The following is a 27,570-nucleotide window of genomic DNA, read 5'->3' on the forward strand; positions in this document are numbered from 1 at the left end:
CTGGTCCAACATTGTTAATTAGATTCTAGTGTTGTTCCACAAATCCAGCGTCGTTAATTAAATTCCAGTATTATTTGTGCTTGAAGCATAACTGTTAGTGTCCAGATTACATAACTGACTAAATTTTGGTGTAATTTATGCTAAGGAGCATTTAGTCTTCAAGTCATCCAAGTATCAATTGTTAAGGTTGTATATATAAGTTGATAAATAAGGGTGCTTCTCGCATTTGACATTCTTTATCCAAGCTCAATACAAAACCTGAATCTCCTATAATAAAATCAAAACGCAACATTTGGTTAAAATTTTTCAAAGGGATCAAAACTACTGAAAGATTTTCACATGGTTCAAAAGTTTAGCATGAAATTGACCATAGAAAAAAATGACTAAATTCAATCTAATACATAGAAAACATCAAAAGAATTATCCTTTTCCTATTGATTCGAAGTCATCCATATTTCCCGTTGATTTTTTCTTCTTTTTATTATAAATCATGTGGATTACCACTAAAGTTAGAAGTCAAAGTTATTATCCTTTTCCTATTGATTCGAAGTCCGGAGCATTTCAGACACCTGCTTGAATCCTCATTGAAGAGGGTTTTCTAGAATGTGTTCTCGTTTTGATAAAAGACATCTCTGCAATGAGTTGCTTCCCATTTTGGATGATGTCGATAATGGCAAGTAGAAGCCTTGGCGCTTTGAATATAGGATCTCACAACCCAACCGCTGGTCTTCGTATCCGCCATGACACCCCTATGGATTTTCACAATCTTATGCCGGTAAGCCTTTGCTCCCACTTTCATTCTTCCTACAAAGAGAGCACCGGGTCAGCCTATAGTTTCCACTGGGTACGATGCCCTCGTGATTTTTCGCCGTTGCATTCAAGTGCAGCGGATTTTGGTTGTTTGATAAATTTCAACCTGAACGGTTCTATTTTTTTTTTTGTTTACTTTTTTAATCAAATGCTGAAAATTTACACGGACATGGTGCTCATAAAAGACCATAAACTCTATTATGCAAAGTATCTAAAACCACACATTGTTTTCATCTTATTGACGGGACCTTGTCATTTCAATTATCTTGTTTTCTTATTTACTTTTTCTCTCTTTCATTTTGTGACGTTCAATTTTGAGAATAACTTTGAGAGTTCACCTCATAGGTTTCGAGCGAGTTGTGCTTCTATGTGTTTTTACAGGTTTTACTCGTATCGAAGGTTCAATCAAATTTTTAAATTTTGAAAATTTCTCAGAAAAGCTGTTACAGAATTTGGGGATGACAAGGATAAATAATCATATTTTGGGCATAAATGATTTTTTACATGTCACGTAATTAATTGACTAAAGAAAATATATGAAATGAATTCATAATTGGAGTACTTTTTGGTAAACATAATACATGTATTGCATACATGTATAAATCAGTCCACTCCAATAGCGCGAATAATTGCAAAACGTGCGAAAGAGGGAATTTGTTTTAAAAGTACGTACGAGTATTTTATGTAAAAATGCGAGTATTTTCCTAACAAAGAACATTGCATGGATGCAAGAAATTGACATTTAAAAGATAATGTAAAACCAATTAATTGTAAATATTTCCATAAATAAATATATGGAAAGAGAATAGTACAACAGAGATTTTTAAATATATTCGAAACGGATCTGAATGGTGTTCAACTTGAGATGGAATTGCAACTAAAAACTCTTGAAGTAACGTATACAAATACTAACGAGATAATTGACATAGATGGTGTTTGTAGCGACATGGGACCTATAAAGCCAACGGTTACTGCAACTGTTGATATATATATTTGTACATTTTTATTCTAACTCTCACTCTTAGACTTATACGAATACTAACGAGATAATTGACATGGATGGTGTTTAGATAATTGACATGGATGGTGTTTGTAGCGACATAGGACCTATAAAGCCAACGGTTATTGCAAGTACTGATATTTTTTTTTTTCTGTTGATCCTACTATATTCTTATTCTAACTTTCACTCTCAAACTTATACGAATACTAATGAGATAATTGACATGGATGGTGTTTGTAGTGACATGGGACCTATAAAGCCAATGGTTACTATAATTGCTGATATCTATATATATATATATATATTTATATATATATATATTTGTCAATCATATTCTATTCATATTCTAATTCTCATTCTCAGACTTTTATCCTACCTTCTTGCAGGGCGTGGGAGTCGAAATCCACATTTGAAACTAATTTATCCCATCCCAAACCTCCTCTGAGAAGGTGGAGATTCGAACTCTCCACATTCCCTTTCCATGTTGGAAGGGTGGCCACTGGGCAAACCCCAATGGTTAACTGCTGATATTGATAATGTATGTATTTGATCTCCTGATAGATATAGATGTAACCATCATTTTGTTTTATCTACGGTTAAGGAAATTGCGTTGAAAAATCCATGTGAAGTAGTTAAAGGTGTATGTAGAGTTGATAGTACAAAAATATAAATAAATAAAAAATCATTATTTTTGTTTTCAATTTTTAAAAATAAAAAATAAAAGCTTAAATTGGTCATGCTAAAGGACTTCCTCAAATATGTGTTTACCAAACAGCATTTTCCCAAAGTTGCTTCTCAAGGCGCTATAGTTTACCAAACAGTTTTTGCATTTCACCAAAACCCTTTAGACCAAAGGTCTTTGCATTTCCTTAAAGGCTTTTCTCAAAAGCTTTCCCAAACACACCCATAACTATGTATAACAACTATGCTTGCAAGTTACATTAATGCTACTCATTAGATTATATGTGCATACAGTCTTGTATGAATAATTAATTCTTAACCACGTGTCAAAAGATTCACTATCTATGTTGAATTAAGTTTATATGCAAGTCGTATATAGCGCAAAAGGAGTTGAAATGGATGTATTCTCGAATTCTCTAGATATATTCCCCTTTTCCTAGCTACAAAGATGACTATGTTGAGAAGGCGTATGATGCCTTGTCGCTTGTCGAGATGTTTAGTGGAGCGAACATGTAGTAGGTCAGTTACAAGGGTCAGTGCAACCCTCATTGGTCACACATCGTGCAAGGGTTGGTCATTGTCGCGACCTACCCCGGGGGGAGGGAATAGGTTTAGGGGTATTGCCCAAAGGACGGGCCTAAGACCCCTGGTTAGACGCGGGCTCTCCCAAGCCCATACCCCGCGTGATGTTGGGATATTCTTAAGAAATTTTGCATAAAAGGAGTCGCCACTAGCCTATTGGGGTCGGCTAGAAACCAAGTGAGGCATGGGAGTGTGCCTCACTTCCTACGTAACCAGAGAATTTAGAATCGGGGACTTGATTATACTAATTAACCAATTAGTGCCCTTTCGGTACCTAATCTTGTTCATTTTAACAAAATGATTTTTGGAAGGCAATTTGGATTGATTTTATGCTTATCCACTAACATGTGAGGTGATCATGTAGGTGCGCAATCATTAAAGTAATAATCATAACTACTAAGATCCTAATTGCAATAAGATTAAACACATACAATCAAACATAATTAAATATGCAAATTAAACATACTACATAATCAGTATGCGAGAAAATAAATGTCTAATTACACTAAGAAAACAAGATATAGCAATTCCTAACCAAATCCCATCATTTTTGGATTTTCGAAATTTTTAATTTTTTTAATTTTTTTTTTTTAAATTAAGAAAAATAATTAATTTTAAAATTTTAAATTTTTTTAAATTTTTTAATTTTCGAAATTTTTTTAATTTTTTTAATATTTTAATTTTCAAAATTGTTTTAAAAAATAAAATTTTAAAATATTTTTGGATTTTCAAAATTGTTTTAAAGATATATTAAAATTTAAAAATAAAATAAAAATAAAAATTTGGACCGGACCAGGTTAGTGCAGTTCGACCCAACCCGGTTCGGCCCGGGTCGACTTGGATCGGGTCCGGTCGAAGATTGGACCCGAGTTCGGTCGGATTGGGAGGTTGGGCCCGAAGTGTGGGCCCAGCCCAAAAAGTCACCCTCTCTTTTAAAACAAACAGGCCCACAAGCCCAAAAGGTCACCCCCTCTTTTAAAACAAATAGGCCCACAAGCCTAAAAGCCCACAAACCTAAAGACCCATAAGCCCACATGCAAAAATAACCCAAGCCCGACCCAAGTATGCCCAGCCCAATACACCAAAAAACCCTACTCGGTTGACTGGACCTGGCCCGGCTCGCGCGACCCGGTTTGTGGCCGAAACCCTAGGGTTTCTTCGCGGCGAGGAGCAGCGACGCGGTGCCGGAAGTTGGTCACGGCGGCGCGGCAAGGCGGTCGAGGTGCGGTGGCCGGCGCGGGTTGCTGGTATCGAGCAGAGACGATGGCAGCGGCAGTGGCGTCGCGGCTGGGCAAGGGCGGGCTGCTGCGTTGCGGAGCAGACACAGTGGCGATCGGTTCTGGCGTCGCGGGAGGGTGCTCGTGCAGAGGGTTGCGGAAGCTCGGGCTGCAGGCGAGTCGGGGCGTAGCGGTGGTGGCGCGGTGCTTGTGTATGAGCGGCTCCGCCGCAAGGCGGTCAGCACGGCGAATGCTTCGAGCGGCCGCGGGACGAAGCCGCCTCTCTCTCTCTCTCTCTCTCTCTCTATTTATGGGTTGCTCTTCTACTGAGCTCTCTCTCTCAAGCTTCGATTGTTGGCGCGGTGGTCGTCGCGGCTGCAGGTGCTGGTGGTCGCTGCGGCATCAGCGACGGAGCCGGTTGTAGCAGGTTGCTGTGGTGGCGTTGGATTGCAAGTGGAGGTGGGCGGCGACGGCACGGGCTGTAGCGAGGTGGCTCGGCTGGTGTCGAGTTGAGGCGGTGAGGAGGGCAGCGGCTCGGACGGCGTAAGGCGGTGCCGCCACTGCCCTCCTCCCCTCTGTTTCTTCAGATATGGATTCCGGGAAGACAACGGCGAACGGCGTTGATTGGGCGGCTCCTCGGTGACAGTGGTGGCGGCCCCCAACTCCCTTTTTCGAGCTCTCGCTCTCTCTGTTTTGAACTCTCTCCCCCTTTTTCCTCCCGCTGTCTCCTTCGAACCCCCGCTCTCTCTGTCTGCTCTTCTCTCCGCTTTTTGTTCTGTTGTCGCTTTCTTCTTTTTTCTTTTTTCTCTGACATTGCTGCTTTTCCTTTTCTTTTGGTGTAGGCTCCGCATGTGAAGACACCAGGAAGAAGACAAGTGGGGATGTGGGCTGGACCAAAGGGAGATGGCGTGGGCCACTCGGGGAAAGAGAGGTGGGCGATAGCCGGGCCAAAGCCAGATCTAGCTCGACCCGACTCCTAGATTTTTTTTTTTTTCTTTTTTCTTTTTTCTCTTTTCTCTTGTTTTTTTTCCTATTTTTGTTTTTTGTTTTTGTTTTTTTGTTTTAAATGACTAATTCCTAATTCCACACACAATTAAATCCTAAATGAAAATGGGAAAATTTAGGTGTCAATAGTCATTTTACAAGATCGTTTCACGATCTTGTGAAACAATAGGGTTCACTATTCTAAGTGTATCTTCCACTATTGAGTTCATATCCTTCGGACTTGAGAAGGTTAGCACAACCAAATGAAGGGCCATCATCACACTTTTTTCATTTCCAATCAACTAGCTTAATTAAAATTTAATTCTGTCGCGACCTCTTTTTTTCCGGCGCCCGCGATCAGGTACAGGCGCCTAAGGAGGCTAATGGCTCGGTTGAAATTAGTTATGCCCGGACTCTCCCAAGTCCACCAATTCACGACTTAATGGTTCAAGTTTTTAACCTGTAAATCAATTTTTAAAATGGAGTCGCCACTAATTGATTTGGGGTGGGTTGATTAGAAACCCAAGCGAAGTATTGGGAGAAATACTCACTCCTGCGCAACCAGAGAAATTAGGATTGAGGACTTGATTACACTAGTTAATCACTAATGCCCTTTCGGTACCTAATCTTTGTTTAAACCTTGAGGTTTTTTGGATGCTCGTGGGATTTTCCATGCATTTTCGGGAGGAAAAATATTTTTGAGTCTTTTTCTAATTTTTTGGACATAAAAGGGATTTTTCGGATTTTTGAAAAATACAAGTATTTTTGGCTTTTTATGAATTTTTTGGCTTTTTTTTTAATGAATTTTTGGCTTTTTTGTTGAATTTTTGGCATTTTTTGGAAAATATGGAATATTTTTGATATTTTTGATTTTTTGGAAAATAAAATTTTTTATTAATATTTTTCAAAATATTTTTGGAAAATAAATTATTTTTGATTTCTCTCGATTTTTTAGAAAATAAAATATTTTTCAACATTTTTAAATATTTTTCGATTTTCTGGAAATTAAAACATTTTTGATTTTTTTAAAATAAATTATTTATTTATTATTTATTAGAATATTAGTTTATATTAAAATAATAAAACAAAATAAACCGGCCCGTGTCGGATCCGCCGATTGGGTCGACCCGCCCGGCTGAAAAACGGGCCGCTATGCGGCCCGACTTTTTAATTATAAAGAAAACGACGTCATGGCCGGCTGTTTAGGGACGCCCGGCCCGGCCCGACAACCCGGCTCCGAGACCCAACTCCCCGCGAAACCCTACCCGGATTCGACCCGACCTCGCGACCCGGCTTCCCGTCGCCTCGGAATCTCGCGAAACCCTACCCGGTTCCAAGACCCGGATCCGTTTCGACGACCCGGAAAATTGCAAACCCTAGGGTTTGCGAATCCGCGGCGCCGAAAAGGGGGAACCGGGGTGTTTGGTGGCGACGGCGACTACGGTGGCGACGACGAAGGCGACAACAGTGACGGCGGTGACGACTAGGTCAACGAAAAACTGCTACGATGAATGACGACACCTTTTTTACCTTCTCTCGAACGAGGACGGCAATGGCAGGAGGGCGGTTTGCGACGGTGGAGGCCGCGGCGAACAACGACGGTGACGGCAAGGCCTAGGTTAGGTCAGATTTGGCCGGGGCTCTCTCTCTCTCCCTCGGGCTCGCCCTTCGAGCTCCTCGAAGTCTCTCGGGGACCCCTCCGAGCTCACAACGCCACGGCCGACCCTGCACTCAAGCTCCCCGAAGTCTCTCAGGGGACCTCGAGCTTCGGTTAGCCTTTCTCTCCCTTGGATCTCTCCTCTCTACCTTTGTTGTGTGTCCGTTGCTGCTGGGATCGACGGCCTATTTATAGGCCGAGGGGTGGCCGATCGACGGAGTTTGACCGTCGGTCACCACGGCCTTCGCCGGCCGAACCGGCGTCCTATCTGACGCCAACTACCCCCATGCTCTACGTCCCATCACCGTTCGGTGCCAGCCGCTCCACGTGCGTCGCTGTTCATTCCGTTTGCTCCGGTGTCACACCTTCGACGCGTGAATTGCAGAGGCGCTGAGGAAGAAGACGACCGAAGGGGGGCTAGGCCTTACGCCTAGGCCGTGGAGGCCCACAGAGGGGGGCTGCTGCTTTTTTGTTTTCTTTTTTGTTTCTTTTCCATTTTTTTTCTTTGTTATTTATTCATCCGAAAAAGGATAAAAAATAAAATAAAATAAATAAAAACAAAAGTAAAACCTAATTAATAAAAATGAAATTTTAGGCGTCAACAGTTGCCCCTCTTTGAAGGTGAGTTCGCAGAGGTTGCATTTAAAGAGAAACTGATGCCTAAATTTTATCTGTGCATGCGTAGTAGATTATATTCTATTTGGAACCTATTATTCTATGCAAAAAAGGGCAATATAACATTACAAATACTAAGACAGATAAGAAGATACCTATAGTTACTTACCGGGAGTGAGTAAGATAGGGTGTGACCCCTGAGTTTGGCAAGTATCAAGGCGTCATCTTACCTGGTGATATGAAGAGGTTGCTTTTCCAAGGCTCGAACCATTCTTCAGTCGCCTTGACGGGAAATTGCTCCTCCAGGACCCGAACCATTCTTCGGTCGCATGTTGGAGCAATTAGTGGTTTGTCTCGGACCCGAACCATTCTTCGGTCATTTGTGACGGAAATTGCTTCTCCAGGACCCGAATCATTCTTTCGCTGTTAAAACAATCGATGATTTGTCTAGGACCCGAACCTTTGTTCCATTCTCCTCTAGGACCCGAACCATTCTTCGGTCGCCTGTTGGAGCAATTAGTGGTTTGTCTCGGACCCGAACCATTCTTTGGCCATTTTGTGACGGGAAATTGCTTCTCCAGGACCCGAATCATTCTTCGGTCGCCTGTTAAAACGATCGATGATTTTCTAGGACTCGAACCTTTCTTCGGTCGCCTTAACGGCAGATGCGCCGACCTTTCTCAGGGCATCTGTTTGTTGGGGGTGCCTGACCTTAATCAAGGACACCGGTTGGTACCCGACCTTTCTCAGGAGATGCACCGACCTTTCTCAGGGCATCTGTTTTGTGGGGGTGTCTAACCTTTGTCAAAGACAACAGCCGGTACCTGACTTTTCTAGGGAGGATGCGCCGACCTTTCTCAGGGCATCGATTCTGGAAGATACCTGGACATTCACAAGCATATCAAAGAGTACCTGGATCTTCATAAGTACCAACCTGAAGGGTATTTGAGCCTTTGCAGGCGTCAAAATGGGTATTTGGCTGACCATAGGCATTGAATGGGTACTTGGATAATCACAAGTATGAATTCTTGGGGGATACTTGGTCATTCACAAGTATCGAAGGGGTACTTGATAATTGGAAATATTGAGAACATACCTTGGATATTTGTGAAGGTGTCCCACCTCCTGGCAATTGGGAAATATCAAGGGCGTACCTGGGATATTCGTGAAGGTCTCTCACCTCCTGGTAATTGGGAATATTGAGGGCATGCCCCGCATATTCATGAAGGTCTCTCACCTCCTGGTAAATGGGAATATCAAGGGCGTACCTGGGATATTCGTGAAGGTCTCTCACCTCCTGGTAATTGGGAATATCGAGGGCGTGCCCCGCATATTCGTGAAGGTCTCTTACCTCCTGGTAAATGGGAATATCGAGAGCGTATCTGGGATATTCGTGAAGGTCTCTCACCTCCTGGTAATTGGGAATATCGAGGGCGTGCCCCGCATATTCGTGAAGGTCTCTCACCTCCTGGTAATTGGGAATATCGAGGACATACCTGAGATATTCATGAAGGTCTCTCACCTCCTGGTAATTGGGAATATCGAGAACGTACCTGAGATATTTATGAAGGTCTCTCACCTCCTGGTATGGGGAATATCGAGGATGTGCCCCGAATATTCATGAAGGTCTCTCACCTCCTGGTAATTGGGGAATATCGAGGGCATACCTGAGATATTCGTGAAGGTCTCTCACCTCCTGGTAATTGGGAATATCGAGGACGTACCTTGGGTATTCATGAAGGTCTCTCACCTCCTGGTAATATAAACTTGAATGTAACACAAGGCTTACCTAGATGGCCGCAGGCACTCAAAAGGACTGAAACACTTGGGTAACCGCAAGTATCTTTGGAATACTTGGATGAACACAAGTATTTAATGACATGATGCGGGACCACTTAGCTGGTCCAAGTTTAGAAAGCATACTTGGGTAGGTGCGGGCACATAAAGCAGTGGAATGCTTGAACAGCTGCTATTATTTGGGGACAACTCGAGCAAGTTGAGTGTCATGAAAATGGAGTACCTGGATAATGGTGGGTACTTGACGATATGGGGATATTTAGACAACAATAGGTATTTAAAGATAAAAGGGTACTTGATCAGTCACAAGTATCAATACTCTGGGGACAACTCAAACAGGTCGAGTGTCAGGAAAAGGGAGTATTCGAACGGTGGCCAGTACTCAAAGACAATAGGGATGCCTAGATAGCAGTAGGTATTCAACGATAAATGGATACTTGGTCAGTCACAAGTATCAATACTTTAGGGTCAACTCGAATAGGTTGAGTGTCAAGAAAATAGAGTATCCGAACGATGGCCGGTACTCAAAGACAATGGGGATACCTAAACAACAGTAGGTATTCAAAGATAAAGGGATACTTGATCAGTCACAAGTATCAATACTCTGGGGACAACTCGGACAGGTCGAGTGTCAGGGAAAGGGAGTATCCGAACGGTGGTCGGTACTCAAAGACAATGGGGATACCTAGACAGCAATAAGCACCCAAACTCAAGGGACGACTCAAATAGGTTGAGTGTCAATAAGAGAGTACCTGGACAATGGTAGGTACTTTAAGACAAATGGGGATAGAGATATGCTTTCGTGGCAATATCTCTGATCTCTGAGAGTATGCTTGCTATTTGCACAATATGCACACATGATTGTATATGATGTAAATTCAGGAGTTCAAATGAGATTCATGCATGATAATTTTGTCAATTTTGCATCATCTGATTTCCACCGGGAATATTTTGAAAGACAACCTTCATTTAGAATGTAGATGTCTTGAGCATGCCGGATGAGGGACTTTCAGTCTGAAAGGACTTTTTGCTCACTCTCATGGAAAAGGCTATCCTGACCATTGATGCAGGATTCATAAGGACCACACTATCTCACTGTTATCATGTCAACAGGGGTCCAAGTATTCTCGCAAGTGGTACAACTTTACCAATGTGAGAGGTCTTTGTCGAAACTGTGATGAAGTCTTGGTCAGCGGCTCATCAGAGGGGACCATCAAGGTCGAAGCCGATGGACGAAAATGTTGCACGATCATCTCTGAGTTTACAAGTCAAGAACCCTGCGAAAAGAGATAGAGTAATCTTGCTCGTACTTCTTCGAGCGATGCTTATGCACATATGAAATCTTACATTAATTGAAGTGCTCCTAGTCTGAAGAGACTTTTACAATGGGAATGTGATGTGGACTTGGCTCACATGTAAGAGGGTGAGAGTTGGTGACTGTCTCAGCATTTGTCACTAGTCTTTCTTGTCATATGGAGGTTCTGTGGACCACAACAACAACTTTTTCTTGGCATGTCATTTGACACCTAGAAGGTTTCTGTCATTAGTTTTAGCAATTAATCAGGGCGCCATTTCGCTTGGGAGAGCTTATCAAAGTCTGACATGCTTCTCATCTTATTGATTTGTTATCCTTACTTTTGTGTCGGGTGATCCGCAACAAACAAGAGGGAATGTGTTAATCATGAACTCTTTCAAGAGTTGAATAAGCGGAAGCGATACAACTTTACCCTTCATTGGTTTGCATATGATTGGGTGAACTGAAGTGAGAGGGGACACGAAATCCTATGTCCCTTGCTTCGTTAGGTCAATTATTCTCTGAATTGGCTCCTGGATGACATGTCTTTTTACACGAAGCCAGGTGAACTTGATGTGGGTCATTTCCACGTACTAGCTTGGCCAATATTGATTCGCCTAACCATCAAGTTTGGCTCTTGAATCTTGATGCTTCCTGTCGATAAGGAAAATATGTCAAAAACAGGTTCAAATAGTTGGGTTATTGGAAACGATATCAAGTTACCCTTCCCCAAAGTTTGTATTTGCCGACTCCTAGGGATATTTGAATGTTGATGACAGCCTCTTCATCTTGACTCAATTCTATATTTCCTTCAATTGGCCTTCCTCCTTTGTGACCATGTATGCAGGATTGTTGGTCGTTGATTCATCTTTAACGCCTTCCTTCTGTGGAATTTCTCCTTATGTCTTTAACTATAGCATCATTGGGCAAAAGTCGTGTACCTCAAGCTTTTATGGAATCTGAGATAAAAAAAATCTCAAGTTTTCTGATGGCAATTACTCCTTGGAAGAAAATGCATCTAGAGTGAAGCTTCTAGATTCCAAAGTCATTGTCCAGGGTGTGGGGCTATAGATCGCTTTGACTATCTATATTTTCTCCCTGTTGATAGTAATCACTTTAAAGGAAGAGAAGCAATTCCTTCTTTGTGCTTCTTGGCTCGTTGAAGCTGGAAGTCCCGCCAATGAACTCGCGACATCCTGCCTTGAGCTATCATGCTATGCATGCTTTAAGTTTGATAATATGCCTGTGCCTATTACGTCCCATCCTTCGTCTCCTGCAGATGGAAGAGAGAGGATGTCATTTTCGACATTATGTTCAGGGAATAAGACTTACCATTTTGAAACGTGATGATCCTTTCCGTTTGCCCCTGCTTTCTTGGAAGGGTGCTTTTGAATTTGGTTTGTTCACACGATGTGCTAGTTTCAAATACCTTTTGTCATACTAAATCAAAGGGGATGATGTTCTGAAACATAAAGTGAGTGAGTTAGAAAGACAAACATGATTTAATAATCTTGTTTTGACGAAAGCTTTTTGGCAATAAAACATTTTTTCTTTTCAAAAGTATATATTTTTTTGGGGGAAGAAAGCATGAGGAAGCCCAACCCTCAGTATTCTTATTGGATGATAATTTTTCATGGTTGGATAGCATCACCGGGTAGGTTTGGAGTACTGCCTCATGCTTACAAAACAAAATATTAGAACTGTACATTAGAGTACTTGAATGGAAAATACAACAGTAGCACACTAGACAAGATGAGAAACATGAAGCTATAAAAATAAGTAAAACTCATGAAAACCCCTATGTAAAGGAGCGCTTTGATAGTGCTGGTCTTGAAGCTAAGCGTCTTTGAATTCCTCGCCTTCAGTAGACTCGAAGTATTCGCATGTGATGACTACCTCGTTGAAGCTACGAAAGTGTAACCCATGCAGCCAACAGCGATGCTTGCAGGACAAAGCTTCTATGAACTGCTTCATTAACTCCTCTTCAGCCAGTTGAGGGCGGGTTTGCATCATGAAAGCTCTCCACCTCCCTGCGTATGCTCGGAAATCTTCCATTGGTTTTCTTGTGAAATGAGCCAAGCTCTCACAAGGCGTAGTTCAGTTCCGATCGGCTTTGGTGCGATGCAAGAATGTGGAAGTTAGCTCTCTCCAATCCTTTAGAAGATAAACATTTGCTGCGATAAACCATTGCAATGCAGACCCCGTAAGAGTTTCTTGGAATGCCTGAGTTGTGAACGACATCGGGCCATAGTACCGACTCATTTTCGCATGGAGATACTACAAGTGGGTCACGTGACAAGTTGTGCCATTATACTTGCGGAGATTGGGTATCCACATTTCTATGGGGGTCAAGATCCTACGAGGGCAAGACGGGCTTGATGTATCTTGGTTAGGCCCTTTGGTTTTCCCTTTGCATATTTGTTGTGGTGGTGAATTTTTTTTTTGTTTCAGAGAAGCTGGACTCTATTGAGATTACCCCATTACTTTCTTCCAGGTCAAAATTACCGAAGGAGGATGAAGCATTTAAGCTATCCTCATGGTCAGGTGACGAGCTTAGTACTTCGTTAGGATCGTAGCAGATAAAGACGTATGCTTCCTCTTATGACGGGCCTTCATCCCCGGATGAGAGTAGGAAATAGATTATACGATGAATCATCGGTTTCATTGTCGAAATAATTTGGAAGTCCTTGGGATTGTATTCTAGGGCCGGGGAAGTCGTCGGGGTTGTACTCTAGGGGTGGTAACCTTCAAAGCTGTATTCTTGGGAATGTTTGAAGCTTTGGTGCGGTGGCTCGTCGGCAGATGTTGCATTGATCTGCTTAGGCTTTCTTTTCTTGGCTCTTAGTCTAGATCTTTTGAGTAGGGCCCTTCCTTTTGCCAGCTCGATTTTGTCAAGGGAAGTGAGAGACATTAGAGTTTCACTGTTTGATTCACTTTCCAAGTTGATAGGGGTTGGTATTCTTTGGACCCTAGCTTTTGGAGTAAGCTTGGGGAGTCGTCCAGTTGTGCCCCGGTCTTGAACAGGCTCTATGTCTTTGATCTCGTACAAAGGCTCCTTGCCTTTCCTAGTGGGAAATTTTTCAGTAACAAGATGTTGCTCAGCTGCCCATTTATCATGCAAGGCTTCATTGACATGCTCTTCTCCTATCTCAGCGACTAATGGCTCCTCGTGCTCCGCGATCATCGTCTCTTTGTAGGACAATGTGATGTTAGGGGTGATGTCAATATTATACTCTTGGTGAAAAACATGAATTATTTCCCTCCAGGTTTTAAGGGGACTAATCTTCTTGACAATGTACCATCGCAAGGCAGGGCCAGTCAAGCTCGATTGGTACGATTGAATCATCCTTCGAACCAGGTAGGCTTGCAAGTAGGTCTCTGGGCGGGAGGTATCAGCATACCTTTTGCATTCAAGCGCTTTGAGTTTTTCAGGGATCTCAATGCCGGTGTAATTGGACAGGTCCATGGGATTCTGGTCCTGTAGCTAGCGTAATTTTTTCATGATCTTTTCAAACTGTCTATGGTATTGGCTATTTTCTGGCAAATTTGTGGGTGTCATGATGGTGTTTAAGGCAACTGCAGAGTTGGACTTAGCTTGAGTAGATTTCATTTGTCTCGAGAGTTGTTGAAGGACAATGGACATCTGTCCTACACCACCTTAAATGCTAGTGAGGCGATTTTGTACATCATTCGATCGGGCCTAGTGCATGAGGCCATTCGCGAGCTATTGGTGGCTGACGATTCATAATTACCTGTTCGTTGCGAAAACAATGAATGAGCACGGAAATAAACAGAGATTGACCCATGGCAATGGTCTAATTACTTTTTATTTATCAAAAAAGGATTTCATAGACCACAAACTTCTAACATCTAAAACCTGAAATTGAAATGACAGAATGAAATACTAGACATTAAACAAAAGTCCCTAAACAATGGGACAAAACTTTCACAAGATTAACACTAAGGGGCACATGATTGCCAATTTATATGTGACGGGGAGCCTTGTTCTTGTGAGGATGCTTGCTTCCTTGGGCTGGCTTTGAGGTGTGCATCAAGTCCATTCTCAAATCCCTCTCCATGAGCTTTGCTTGCTCGTGCGGGCTGCTCTCTCTGATTGAGCGAGGGACCGATGGCTTCCACCTTGTCGGGATACGATGGTTGTGGATGTAGGACATAGAGGTGTGGTGGGTTTTTTCTTCTCCCTCAAGCCTTTCAGGTACCACGATCCTTTTGCGATGGCACTTGTCCCGGGTTTCCTCAGCAATAGAAATTTCGATTGCGTAGTCACGGTTGGTGTTGAAAAGAACTGGAGGGATCATCCTCTTGAAAGGCGGTGGGATCTACTGAAGAGCTCCATATTGTCGTGCCACCCGATATGGGTAATAGGGAATGGCACCGGTGAGGCCGAGCAACGGAATTGGGCGGGTGCGCTTGAAAGCAAAGCGCGCCCGCTTTTCATGGAACCAACCAGCACACCATTGGAATGCCTCAGGAGCTGGGTTTCTTAGGAAGTCAACCCAATTTAAACAGCTTTGATTGGGTTTATACGGTCCTAAAACCATAAATTTTTGTAACGGATTTTTCGAAAGCATTTGTTTCAGACGATCACATGAAGTCTCGAAATTTGCTTAGGTGAGAAAAGAACCAGACTTGTAAAATTTTAAGAGAGGCTCGCATGATTTTCTCCGAGTTGTCTTTAAAACGATTAAAAGACAATAATGTTTTAGTTAAAATCATGTTGACATAATTCCCCACTCTCAAGATTTGATCAATTATCCATGCCATCTTAGGACTTATGGCAAGAGTGGGTATTTTAGAATAAATTGCCTTAAGCTAAAGAACAAGAAAAATAAATGAATTATAGTTGATTTTGTAAATGCTATTGTAACTGTAGCTAATGGTAATTCAGATAATGTTGTTTTTGTCCTATTTGTTACTAATGATTAGTCGTTTGATGAATATATTATGGATTTTGGTTGTCTTTTTGATACTACACCAAATATAAATCGATTTACTACTTATCAATGCACAAATAGCAGTAAAGTGCAGTTGAGACCAATACTGAATGCGGTGTTGTCGGTATTGGTAATGTTAGAATTAGAATGTATGATGGTATGGTGAGGACATTGACTGATGTAAGACATGTTCCAAAGTTGAAAAAAAATTACTTAATTTCCTTAAATGCCCTAGATTCAATCGAGTGTCTATATATTTTAAAATGTGAAATTTTGAAAATTATTCATGTTGCTTTGGTAATAATGAAAGGAATCAAGCATAGTGGAGTGTATGAACTTCAAGATGAGACAACGACAGATTTCGCCGCGGAGACGTCAGGTGCATCTGCTTAAGAGTCTGAATTATGGCATATGTGTTTGGGGAACATTGGCGAGAGAAACCTGAAGGTTGTAAGTGAAAGAAATCTATTAGGTGATTATGTTGCTAATGAATTGAATGTATACAAGTGCTGTGATTTAGATCAATAACAAAAAGTGCAATTTCAGTACGATTGTCATAGAAACCACGAAAATTACAAATTGTCATGATTTCCTTCAAGGGAGAGTATCAGATATATGTTAATGGTTATTGATGATTATTTGATGAAGACGTGGGTGTTTGTGCTTAGACACAAGTATGATATTATTATCAAGATCATGCAGTTGAAAGCTTTGATTGAAAATGAAACTAGTAAAACGATCATGTATGTGTGGATTGACAGTAGTATGAAGTTTTGTTTGAAATTATTAAATGAATTTTGATGAAGAAAGGCATAGTAAGACATCGCACTAGTGCCAATGAATTACAACAGGTTGCAGAATTGATGAACAAAATGTTACTAAAGATGGCCCATAAAATGCTCTATAGTGTTAGTATAGTTACAATATTCCTAGCAAATGTGCTTAGTACAACGAGTTATTTGATAAATAGATCATCATCGAATAAGATTAGAAGTCGGACAACCGAAGAAGTGTGTTTGGGTAATATTGTTGATTATTTGGTTCTTAGAATATTTAGTTGCCCTTATTATGTTCGAGTTAGTAATAGTAAGCTCAATGGACGGGTACAAAAGTATATATTCCTAAGTTATGCATAAGATAAGTATGATTATTGATTATGGTGCTCGAAATTAAATTCACTTGTTATTAGTAGAGAAATTACATTTGATGAATCTTTGATACTTCTAGCTATGAGTGATTATAATAGTATTTATACAGTTTTGAATGGTGTTCAACTTAAGGTGGAGTTGCAATTAGAAACTCTTGAAGTAGTGGATACAAGTATTAACGAGATAATAGACATGGATAGTGCTTGTAACGAGGTGGAACCTATAAAGCCAATGATTACTGTAACTGCTTGTATTAACAAGGTATATATTTGATGTTTTGACTAATATAGATGTAATAATGGTTGTTAACACCTAAATTTTTTGCAACCCATCTAGTTATTTATCGCATTAAAAATTAGGGATTATTTTTTAACCCCTAAGTAGAAAATATAGAATTAAGTTGCATAACATATAGTTTTAGGAGCATTTTTATTTGCATTGGACTGGTGACGGATTGATTCGACTTGATGGTTCATAGCTTTAATTTAACAAGCTCAAACCCTTTTTTTTTTTACCAAAATTATCTTATAAGAAATAGAGATTTGAAATTTTTTGGGATATGATGGAGATTTTTTTAATATTTTCGGATAGGGCAAATGTAACAAAAAACTATTATGAGCTCATTTTTGTAAGATTTGAAATTTGAGAAAAATCCTCTTGTAAACCTGAATCTTTAACAATATGTATCAAGAACAAATATTACATTCAGAAAAAATCCTCATGGATGTTGATTTAAAACCCTAATCCACTCACCTATAAATAGGTTGTTACAATACATAAGAGGGGGGTTTTTTTATTTGATTACATTGAAGGGGCTTTTCTCTCGATCAAAAAACTGAAGACAAAAGAAAGAATTTTTCGTTTCCGTGGAAAAAGGAAAAAGTCAGTGGAAGCTTTTCCTTGCTGAAGGGACAGCAGAGAGAGAGAGAAACAGGTGAGGGACGTGGGGGCGAAGGTTGGAAAAAAAAAAGAGAAAAGAAAAGGAAAAAACGTGAATGTTAATCTTCTTCGTTTCTCCGCCCTGCGCCCGCTCGAGGCCTTCGCCGCGCCGGCCATTGCCACCCCTGTCGCTCGTCTGCGAGCACCGCGCGACACCAGCAACCCGCCTGCCGTAACCCGTCGTCGCTTGCCCGCACCGGCCCGCTACGACCCGACGCTGCTCCTGCTCCGCCCGCTGCTGCCGCCTCGCCGCTCCGCTCGCGCCTCAGCCGATCTCCATCGTCGACGCCTGCTGCAGCCGCGCCGAACCCTGCCGCCCGTGTCGCCAGCCACGACCCAGCGCCGATGCCCATCACTGCTTCCGACCCACGACGCCAGGACCAGTCGCCGAGCTTCCCTTTGCCCGCGTTGGAGTTTCCTCGCTGAGTCCCCTGCTGCTGAGGTTCCCTCTGCTGGCCTACGCGTCTGCCACCACTGCGGCTGACCCGTGACGCCACCAGACGCGAAGCCTTTGCACACTCAAGTGACACCAATGCTGCCAGCCACCTCTGCTCCGAGCATCCTCCCCGCGCGCTTGTTGATCCCTCGTCGGAGCTCCGAACGCCGACGTCCTCTCAAGCTTGTGAGCAGCATTCAGCCAAGCCGACCCCGTGCCACCTCGGCCGTGGTGAGCCTCTATCATGGTCCACAAGGCACCGTTCGTTAAGTCGGATTTGGGAAAAATTCAAATTAGGTAGATTTTTTTGTTATATTTTATTTATATTTTGTTTGAAATATTTCTTGATGCACAACTGAAATTCCCGATATACCACCTAATTCGCAACCGCACATGATTTTTTTATTCCATCTATAAGGCTTTAAATAGAATAATTAATCACACGGAATAAAATTGATATCTTGATCTTTAAGGCTTAAGATCAATTTATCGATTTTATTAGCGAAATAATCAAATTTGATTAAATATCGTTTCTAGACTTAAACAATGGATATTATGCTTAATTATTGTGAATAATTTGGTGCTTATCCTTTAATTGCTTTATTTATCCCAAAAATACAAAAAATTGCATTTGCATTTCATGGAAATTAGAATTGGCTTTTCTAGATAAAATTGCATGATAGAATAGTTAGTTTTTTTTTTTTTTTTAAATGCATGTTTAGATGGTATCTAGGTTAGATAATATCTTTTGAAATAAATTGCATAATGAGATAATTTTCTAAGTTAAGATAGGAATCAGATTAGTTTAATCCTAACTTAAAATAGATAATATCTCACTTTAGTTAGATTTTTATATTTTAGCAATTTTAATTATGAATTAGAAAAAAAAAACAATCATGCGCATGTCATATATAATTAGTAATGCACGTCATTTAGTGATTGTTGCGGAGTCCATTTAATTAGAAATTACATGTCATTAGAATTAGGTCATTTGGTTAATTTAGATTGCACATTTAACCATTGGACAATTTTTATTTCGAATTTCATGAAAAATATCAAGAAAATTGTCTTAAAATAAATTAATTTTATTCTCTAGGATAGATTGCATGCTCATTAATAAAACACAAAATATTTCATTTATGTCATATAGTTTAGGTCATATTGTCATGTCATATCATTTCATGTTAGATTAGTAGCATGCATTGGATAAAACATGATTCTCATTAAATAAGTGAAAACAAAAGAAATTACATGTTAATTAGAAATAATATATAGGATTGTCGATGTGAATTTTGATAATATTGTAATGCTTTCGTTGCTATGAGGTAAATCTTGCAATTTATTGATTACTTTTCTTGGATGTTCAATTGGTAATTTGCGCAACCGCATCATTATCTCATATGTTAGGAATGTAAATTGAAATCAATTCAAGCTGCTTGCAAAATTTTTTTTTAAAGGGGAAAGATACCAGAACGTCTAGCGTAATTAAGTCTTTGAACTCACATTCTTTGATTTGTAGGAGTAAAGTAAATCTCCCGTTATTTTATTTGGGTTTTAATCGACCCACCAAAAACAGATTGTGGTGACTCTTAATTGAAAAAATCATTTGTTTGTTAAGAACTTGAACCTAAGTCGTAAATTAGTATGGGCTTAGGAGAGTCCAAGCTAAGTTTAGGCTTCCTAATTTTAGGTGGTGCATCTAAAATTTAGGTCGCAACAATGGTTTTGTTTTATTTACGATTAAGGAGATTGTGTCGGAAAATCCTTGCGGATCATTTAAAGGCACATGTGAAGTTGATGTTCTAATAAGGTCCACGATTATGGTGAAATTTAAGCACGGCTTGAATTTGAAAAATATCCATGGTTATTGAGCCTACCGAGGGTTGGGAGAGTAGCAATAGAGTTCAAATTTTAACAAAGCGATTGCGGCTTAAATGTTGAGCTAAGGTGGACATTGTTAAAATATATCTCAAATTTGAGTCCATGAACGAATCCTGACCTAAAATATATTGTTATTTGTGGACATCCAAATTTGTACCATGAAATTACATATTTCTTACTTCAGTGTTAAAGTCTAAATTTGGATATTCTCTGATATCAAATTTGAAACCGCCAGGCAAAATAGAGGAGGAAATATAATCAACAACTTATACATGGATTGTTGAAGCCTTTGAACTAATATTGGAAATCCAACGTGTGTTGGAATCGCAATTGCTCGGTCAATTGATTTCCTTTTGTTGACCAAGAGGTGACAGACTTGGACTTCTTCTCTGTGGCGGTGATATTAACATTCAAGGGTTTATTTTTACCAAAATAAAAAACATTCAAGGGTTTATTTTTGTGGGTCTTGCTTCTATGTATATAAAGAAGTCTTTCCATGGCCATGAGGTTTTCTTGAAGCACCGTTTGTGTACAAGTGCTTGGTGAACAAAGACGCACAGAGGAAACTCGTGAATTACATTTATCACATTAGTGTTTGTAATTGTGAAATTTTATGGTAAGATTTGTAAATTTTTTTATGAGATTGGGAAATTATTTAACAAGATCTTTTTATGAGATTGGAAAATTATTTAACAAGGAATTTAAGGTTAAATACTACGTGAGTTATTTGATATAATGGAATCTTGAAAATATTTGAATGATTCAACCGTATAATTTTCGTTATATCGTGTGATCTATAATAAAATTCATATATATATTTTCTTATAAATATAAATCATTATATTTGAATCACGTAATTATAATATTCAATTTATTTTTATTGAATCACGTTGGTTTCCGTAATAATTTCTATCTTTATGAGTTTTGATGGAATAGGACATAGCCAGCCTCAATTGACTGATGGGACAAATGCATCCAATGCTTGGTAAACGTGGAACGTATGGCACTCGTCTAGTCATTTATTCCTTCCTTCTTTGCCATAATAAATGACTGTTCCCAAACGTTAGTTAGGCCTTTATCTCTAGTAGCAACCCCGAGTTAAAAAACATTAACTTCATCCTAAACTAGGTCAAGAAGAAGGCTATGGTCATTACCCTGTTGACCAGACTTAAGACAGAAAATTGCTCCGGTCCGACAGGATTACTCCAACGCTTTAAAAGGTCTCAAAAGCCTAAAGGAGGTGGGGCGCGACGGCTGTGTGGCCGTGGGTTGCTGTGGGCTATGAAGCACTGACACACTGTCGGAGCTTCTGTGTCGTGTTTGACACGTGCCGATGTGTCGAACACGTCCGGACATGCTAGGACACGCTTGGACACGCGGTCAACCCGTGATGAATTTTTCGACATGTGGTTAATTTTTCTTAACACGTTCCAACACACGTGTCCGGGAGAGATCGTTGAAGAAGACAATGGAGAGTGGAGACGAGGGCGAGGAGCGAAGGCGATGCCGTGATGAGGGAGGGTTAGAGGAAGAGCAAAAATCATGGTGATCGTTGTGATTACGAAGCTGCAATGGAGGGCCAGTGGCGAGGCTTAGGCTGCAGTTATGAAGGAGGAGGGGTCGGCGGGGGTGGTGAGGTGACCAAAAAGAGAGCAAAGAGGATCGTGTGAGAAGGAGGAGGAGGAGGTTGCGGTTAATAGGTGATGGGGGAGGGGGAGGGGGAAGAAAGGGAAAGAACCGTAGGTGGAGAGGAGGGAGGTAGGGGGAGGAGAAACGACGGGTGATGGATGGGAGGGTGGAAGAAAGGGAAGAAATGAGGCAGGGGGCGGGGGGTTGGGGTGGAGTGGGGGTGAAAGAGGGAAGAGAGAAAAACAGGTGATAGGGGCCAAGGGGTGGGGGTGGCGTGACGGGGAGTGGGGAAGAGAGAAACAATGGAATTGACAAGTTGGGGGCACAAAATAAGAGGGGGTGACGTGAGGTGGTAGAGAAAATCTAGGGAAATGGCGGGCCATTGGGAGGGAAAAGAAGGAAAAGAAACTGAGGGAGAGGGGGTGTTCGAGGTGACCTAGGAGAGAGAGAAATAATGGGGGGAATAAATTTTGGGGATTAGATAGGAGAGAAAATTCAGGGAAATGACCCCATCGGCGTGATGGCTCCGCTGGGTAGGTTTCAGTCCTTTGAAGGAAGTTCAGGAGTTCGAAACCCTTGTAAGTTGCAAGGGGGCTAGCGGGTTATTAGGTGATTGACATGTGGCATCAGGGTGGTGGTTTCTCTGCTAGCATTATCTGGGGTTTACGTGGCGGCTGTCGACCAAAGTGATTCCTCCAACAAAAAAAAAAAAAAAAAAAAAATTCAGGGAAATGACAAGTCATGAGAAGAGAAAAGAAAGAAAGCGAGAGGGAGGGGAGTGTTTGAGGTGGCGTGAGAGAGAGAAATAAGGGAGTGAAATAAATTTTGGGGAATGAGGGTTTGAAAAAAAGAAGAAAGAATATAATTTTCAAAAATAAAAATATTAAAAAGTTAAATAATGTTAAATTTTAATTATTATATAAGATCATAGATTTTTTTAAATAATTTGATTATAATATTTTGTTAGTCATTAATTTCATTTATAATTTTTGTTAAAGTTAGAAATATATTCTCAATTATGGGTAGCATTAATTATTAATATATCTTTCAAATTTCCTATAAATAGATTTATTAATATTATTAGTATAAATTCATCATAAGTTCTTTTTATTATTTATTTATTTGTGAATTTGAATTAAACTAATTAAAAATAAAAAATATATTTTTTAATATATAATGTGTCTCAACGTATTGAAATTTTCTATTTTTAAGAAATGACGTATCGGTGTGTCATGTCGTATCGTGTCACATGTCTCGCGTGTCGGTATTACTTAGACGTGGGATTGTAACGAGAGGGAGTGAAGAGAGAAGAAAGAGAGAGAAAGAGAGGGGATGGGGTGTAGATCACTCTAAGGCCCTGTTTGGTAATCATCCAAACATGGCCAAATTTTGATTCTTTGTTCCCAGAATCAGTTTGAGTCTAAAATCGCGTTTGATAAAAATTTTGTTCCGGGAACATATTGGGAGTGGAATTAAGAATAAAAAAAAAGTTGATTTTATTTTGTTTTCGAGAACAAATTTGAGAATCAAAACCAACAACTCTTCTTCTTCCCTTCGGCCATCTCGCGATCGCCGTCCGCCGCTGTTAGTCCGGTGAGCTTGCCGAAGGCTCGCCAAGCCAGGGCGAGGTCCAGCGAGCTCATCGAAGGCAAGCCCAGCCTCGCTAGTGGCCAGGCGAGGCTCGCCCAGCCCCGCCGATGGCCAGGTAGGCCTTGCCCAGCCCCGGCGAGGCTGAACCTCGGTGGGGCTAGGCGAGCTTTGCCTAGCTGCCGGCGAGGCTCGGTCGACAAGGGTTGGCCTCGCCGAGAGCCGGCGGCAGCTTCGGTGAGGTCACTGGTGACCGGCCACAAGAAGAAGAATAATAATAGGAGAAAAATGAAAAAAAGAAAATAAAAAAAAGGAAAAAAAGAAAATTAAAAGAAAAGGAAAAAAGAAAAGAAAAAAAAGGAAAAAAGTAAAAAAAATTAAAAATTAAAAGAAATTGATTTGGAACAGAATTAATGAGCATGGTACCAAACGCAATTCTATTCCAGTATAAAAAATTTTAGACAATTACCAAACGGCTTAAAATGCTTAGAATCGGTTTCCGGGAACAGAATAAAAAAGAATAACTTTTGATCATAATATACTCCCGGGAATAAAATCGTTACTAAACGCACCCTAAGAAAATAATGTACGCATTGCCAATTTACACTAGGAAGATTTGAGTAAAGAATATCTTTGGATATGCGGTGAGGAGAGCTGGTACGTCGCGGAGTTTTCGAGAGCAGTGAGGTGAGAGGGACGTCAATATATGTTCAGCAGTTGCCATCCCGAAGACCTCTCGTGAGACTACACACCGCACAAAGCGATGGTTCTTGCGGACTTCTTGATCACTACTGGCGCCGTACTAGGCTTCATCTCGCTCTTCAAGAACGTACTCACCTTCGCCCAATGGCTGTACGCCGCGTTCCTGAGGAAGCCGAAGGACTTGCGTGACTACGGCTCATGGGCCATCGTCACTGGCGCCACTGACGGCATCGGGAAAGCCCTGGTGTTTGAGCTCGCCTCCAAGGGCCTCAACCTCATGCTCGTCGGTCGGAACCCCAGCAAACTCGAGGCCACCTCGAGGGAGCTGAGGATAGATTCGGAGCAACCACCGAGGTCCATTACATAGTTAGCACTTCATATGCCATTTACCTTAAAATTCCCGAGTGATGGTACATCTGACGCACGAGACACTTTGTCCAGGTCAAGACCGTGGTCGCCGATCTCGCGAAGCTGAGCGGAGAGGAGATAGCGGCGGCCATTGCAGGAGCGACGGAAGGGATCGACGTCGGGTTGCTGGTCAACAACGCGGGGATGGCTTATCTCCCGAAATACTTTCACGAGGTGGATCGAGAGTTGACGGAGAGCATGTTGAGTGAACGTCAACGCAGCGGTGTGGGCGACGAAGGGAGTGATCGATGGAATGTTGAAGAGGAAGAGAGGAGCGATCTTGAACATGGGATCTGGTTCCGCCATGTATATCTCTTCGTTTCCCATTTTGACCTTGTATGCCTCCACCAAAGCGTAAGTTTCGATTTTCTCCCAGTTTTGTGTCTTATTTTTTCGGTAATTTGTTAATCAAATTTATAATGCAAAAGTTTTCTCTTTCTTACTAATTTCCTTTTAGGATTGTAGCTATATCAGGATTGATATACAAATTTGACATTGTAAACAATGTGATGGACTATAAGCAGTAATAAGAAGTTAATCAAATTCAATTTAAGAAGTTAATCAAATTCAATTTCGGAAAAAAGTTTATACATCGCTTAATGTTCCAACAATTTAGTGTGTTTCACATTATTTGGATCCAAAAGGACCTTTCAAGTGGCAAAGTCTATATCCAATCTATTCTTATAGTTCAATCATGTGAACTTGATATATCAATGTGATTCGTTGCAGTTTTCTGACAACATTCTCAAAAAGCATCAATCTAGAGTACGAGGGACAATGGATTGATATTCAATGTCAGGTAAATGTATGAGAAAAATCATATATCATTTAGGTATTGTGATAATATGGTTAGAATTCTTGTGTCCCCTTTGTTCTGTCCTCTTTTCCGCTCCTAACTAAATACTCATAAATTTGCAAGAGAACCTTGTTATAATGTTTACCTTTTCCTTTAAAAAAAGAAAATCAGATGCCAATGAATTTCCCTTCATAACACAATCACTTTATTGAAACTAATTGACTCACTTCTCCACATCGGTAGTAAAATGGATGCATAATATACTTTCTCCTTCAATGACGTAATGACCGCTCGACTTTTAATAGATCAATTTAATCTTTTTCAATGGGTGATATTCAGCCCAAAATAATAATAATAATAAAGACTAGGAGCTCATTCTCCATGACTTCACAAATAGAGGGAAGATGATTAGAAGCTTTGGGTACTTCGTGATTAGCGACAATTCCAAATGCATGTTGGGGGTCATATAATCCAATCTATGCGCTGGTCTGTGCGATTATCTTATTGGTCATGTTTCATATTACCATGTAATCACTTATTTGCTCTTTCACTTGTGAGTTCTCCACATGAGGAAAATTGTTCAAAAAGTTCTAAATTTATGACTAAATTGACAAATCATTAAAAAGTTTAGAACTAAATTGTCACAATCGAAAGGTTTATAATTGAATTGGCTAACATATAATAAGTTTAAGACTTTCATCCTATACAAACTCAAAAAAGTTCCTCTGTGGAAAGAGGGGTGCAATGCTGATTATGTACTTCTGTAAGAAGAAGTGAAATGGGTCGGTAAATTTATTGACCATGCATGCCTCATTCACTAACCCCTGATCTCCAAAACATTCCCTAGCTGTATAGATTGTACTTGCTAGTTAAATGCCACTCGATGCCCTTTGCTAATTGGTGAAACAAGACATTATATGAGCTAAAGGAAAACGGTTTTTCTAGCATTGTATCTCGCAAAGGTATAATTTCGAATCTTAATGTGCGTTCTTTTGTTTATGGTCTTGTTATTGTGCTTGTTTTCTTCTCCTTGACTGTTTGTTTGAAACTATGAGATAAACAGTTATGCTTGGATGTTGGAGATTCACTTCAAATGTGTAATTAAGTTTTCATAGAAATTAATGAATCGCAAGTCCCAAGGAAAAAGCTTTTAGAACTAACGCTGCGCTTGAATTCCAATCATATTGCAGGCTCCTTTTTCATTGCCACCAAAATGACCAGGATGAAGAGACGGTATCTCTTCATACCTTCGGCGGAGATATTCAGCAGAGCTAGCGTGCGGTGGATCGGGTACAACCGGGTGTGCAACCCCTATTGGTCGCACTCGGTTCAGGCGTTCGTGGCTTGCACGCTGGACACAATCACCGTTTGGGGTCTCGAATGTTACGCGAAATGGGTGAGAGATCGAGAAAGATCGCATCGCTAGGTCATCGAACATGGTAATCGCATTTTCAGACGCACCCCGACGTAATTGCAGCTTGTGTGCATGACTTGGATATGAAAGCTTGGAATGGCGTGATATGGGTCTGTGGTCGAGCCTTGAATATGGCATGTGATATGAAGACTTTCTATGTTTCATTCGGTATGCATAAGTTTTCGTTTATACACTGTGTTTCCGGGTCTTTCAACAAAGTTCGTGCTTCTACGTTGGACCCTCTTAAGCACGATTCACTTTTTAAATTCAAATGCTTACGCTGTGGTGCCCACAAAGATCATTAAAGGATAGTGTTCACTATTCTATATGTACCTTCCATTATTGAGTTTACATGTCGATAGAGTGACATTGGGTTATTTCTTTGATAATCATGTGAAAGCATTTTCACATAAGAAAAATACAAAATCTGTAATGCTCTTTCGATCATTGATATCTCCAACATAATCACTATCTAAATGAGCTCTAAGTTGGAAGGATTCAGAACGATAGTAGTGTAGGCCATGAGAAGTAGTACCTTTGATGCACCGAAATATCTTTTTACATCTTTAAGATGAGATGACTTTGGCTTCTTCATATATCAACTCATAATTCCAACACTATACATAATATCCGGTCCTATGCATATCAAGTATCTCAAACTCCCCATCAAGATTCTGTAATATATCAAATCAAGATCGACACCATCATCAAACTTTGAAAGTTTGGTTCCGCACTCAATTAGTGCATTGATCAGAATACAATTCTTCATATTAAATTTTTCAATGATATTTTCTGCATATCCTTTTTTAGAAATAAAAAATCCCTTGGCACTTTGCTTTACTTCGATCCTAAGGAAATAATTCATGAGATCATTATCGGTCATCTCAAATTCTTTCACCATCAATGCCTTAAAAGCATCAACCATCTTAGCCCTGTCCTTCTTTCCACCACGTTTTTTGCATGGGAAGGTCTTAACTCTATTGGGTGCCTAATCAATCTCCTTCCATTTGTTGTTGAATTTATGGTTCCCCATACGCT

At 40.6% G+C, this 27,570-nt stretch overlaps 2 protein-coding genes across 2 annotated transcripts; both read left to right on the forward strand.

Moving 5' to 3' along the window:
- The first annotated feature begins 23,957 nt into the window (after positions 1-23,957).
- LOC120287800 (very-long-chain 3-oxoacyl-CoA reductase 1-like) lies at positions 23,958-24,523 on the forward strand. The gene is made up of 2 exons (XM_039301191.1): positions 23,958-24,268; positions 24,356-24,523. Exons 1-2 carry the CDS (start codon positions 23,976-23,978, stop codon positions 24,387-24,389), a joined length of 327 nt encoding a protein of 108 aa, XP_039157125.1. The 5' UTR covers positions 23,958-23,975; the 3' UTR covers positions 24,390-24,523.
- Positions 24,467-26,544, forward strand: LOC120287465 (very-long-chain 3-oxoacyl-CoA reductase 1-like). The gene is made up of 3 exons (XM_039300270.1): positions 24,467-24,676; positions 26,182-26,215; positions 26,309-26,544. The coding sequence occupies exons 1-3, from the start codon at positions 24,467-24,469 to the stop codon at positions 26,542-26,544; spliced, it is 480 nt and encodes a 159-aa protein (XP_039156204.1).
- The last annotated feature ends 1,026 nt before the right edge of the window (positions 26,545-27,570 follow it).

The sequence above is a fragment of the Eucalyptus grandis genome, chromosome 8 (genome assembly GCF_016545825.1).
Source record: "Eucalyptus grandis isolate ANBG69807.140 chromosome 8, ASM1654582v1, whole genome shotgun sequence".
NCBI classification, from domain to species: Eukaryota; Viridiplantae; Streptophyta; class Magnoliopsida; order Myrtales; family Myrtaceae; genus Eucalyptus; species Eucalyptus grandis.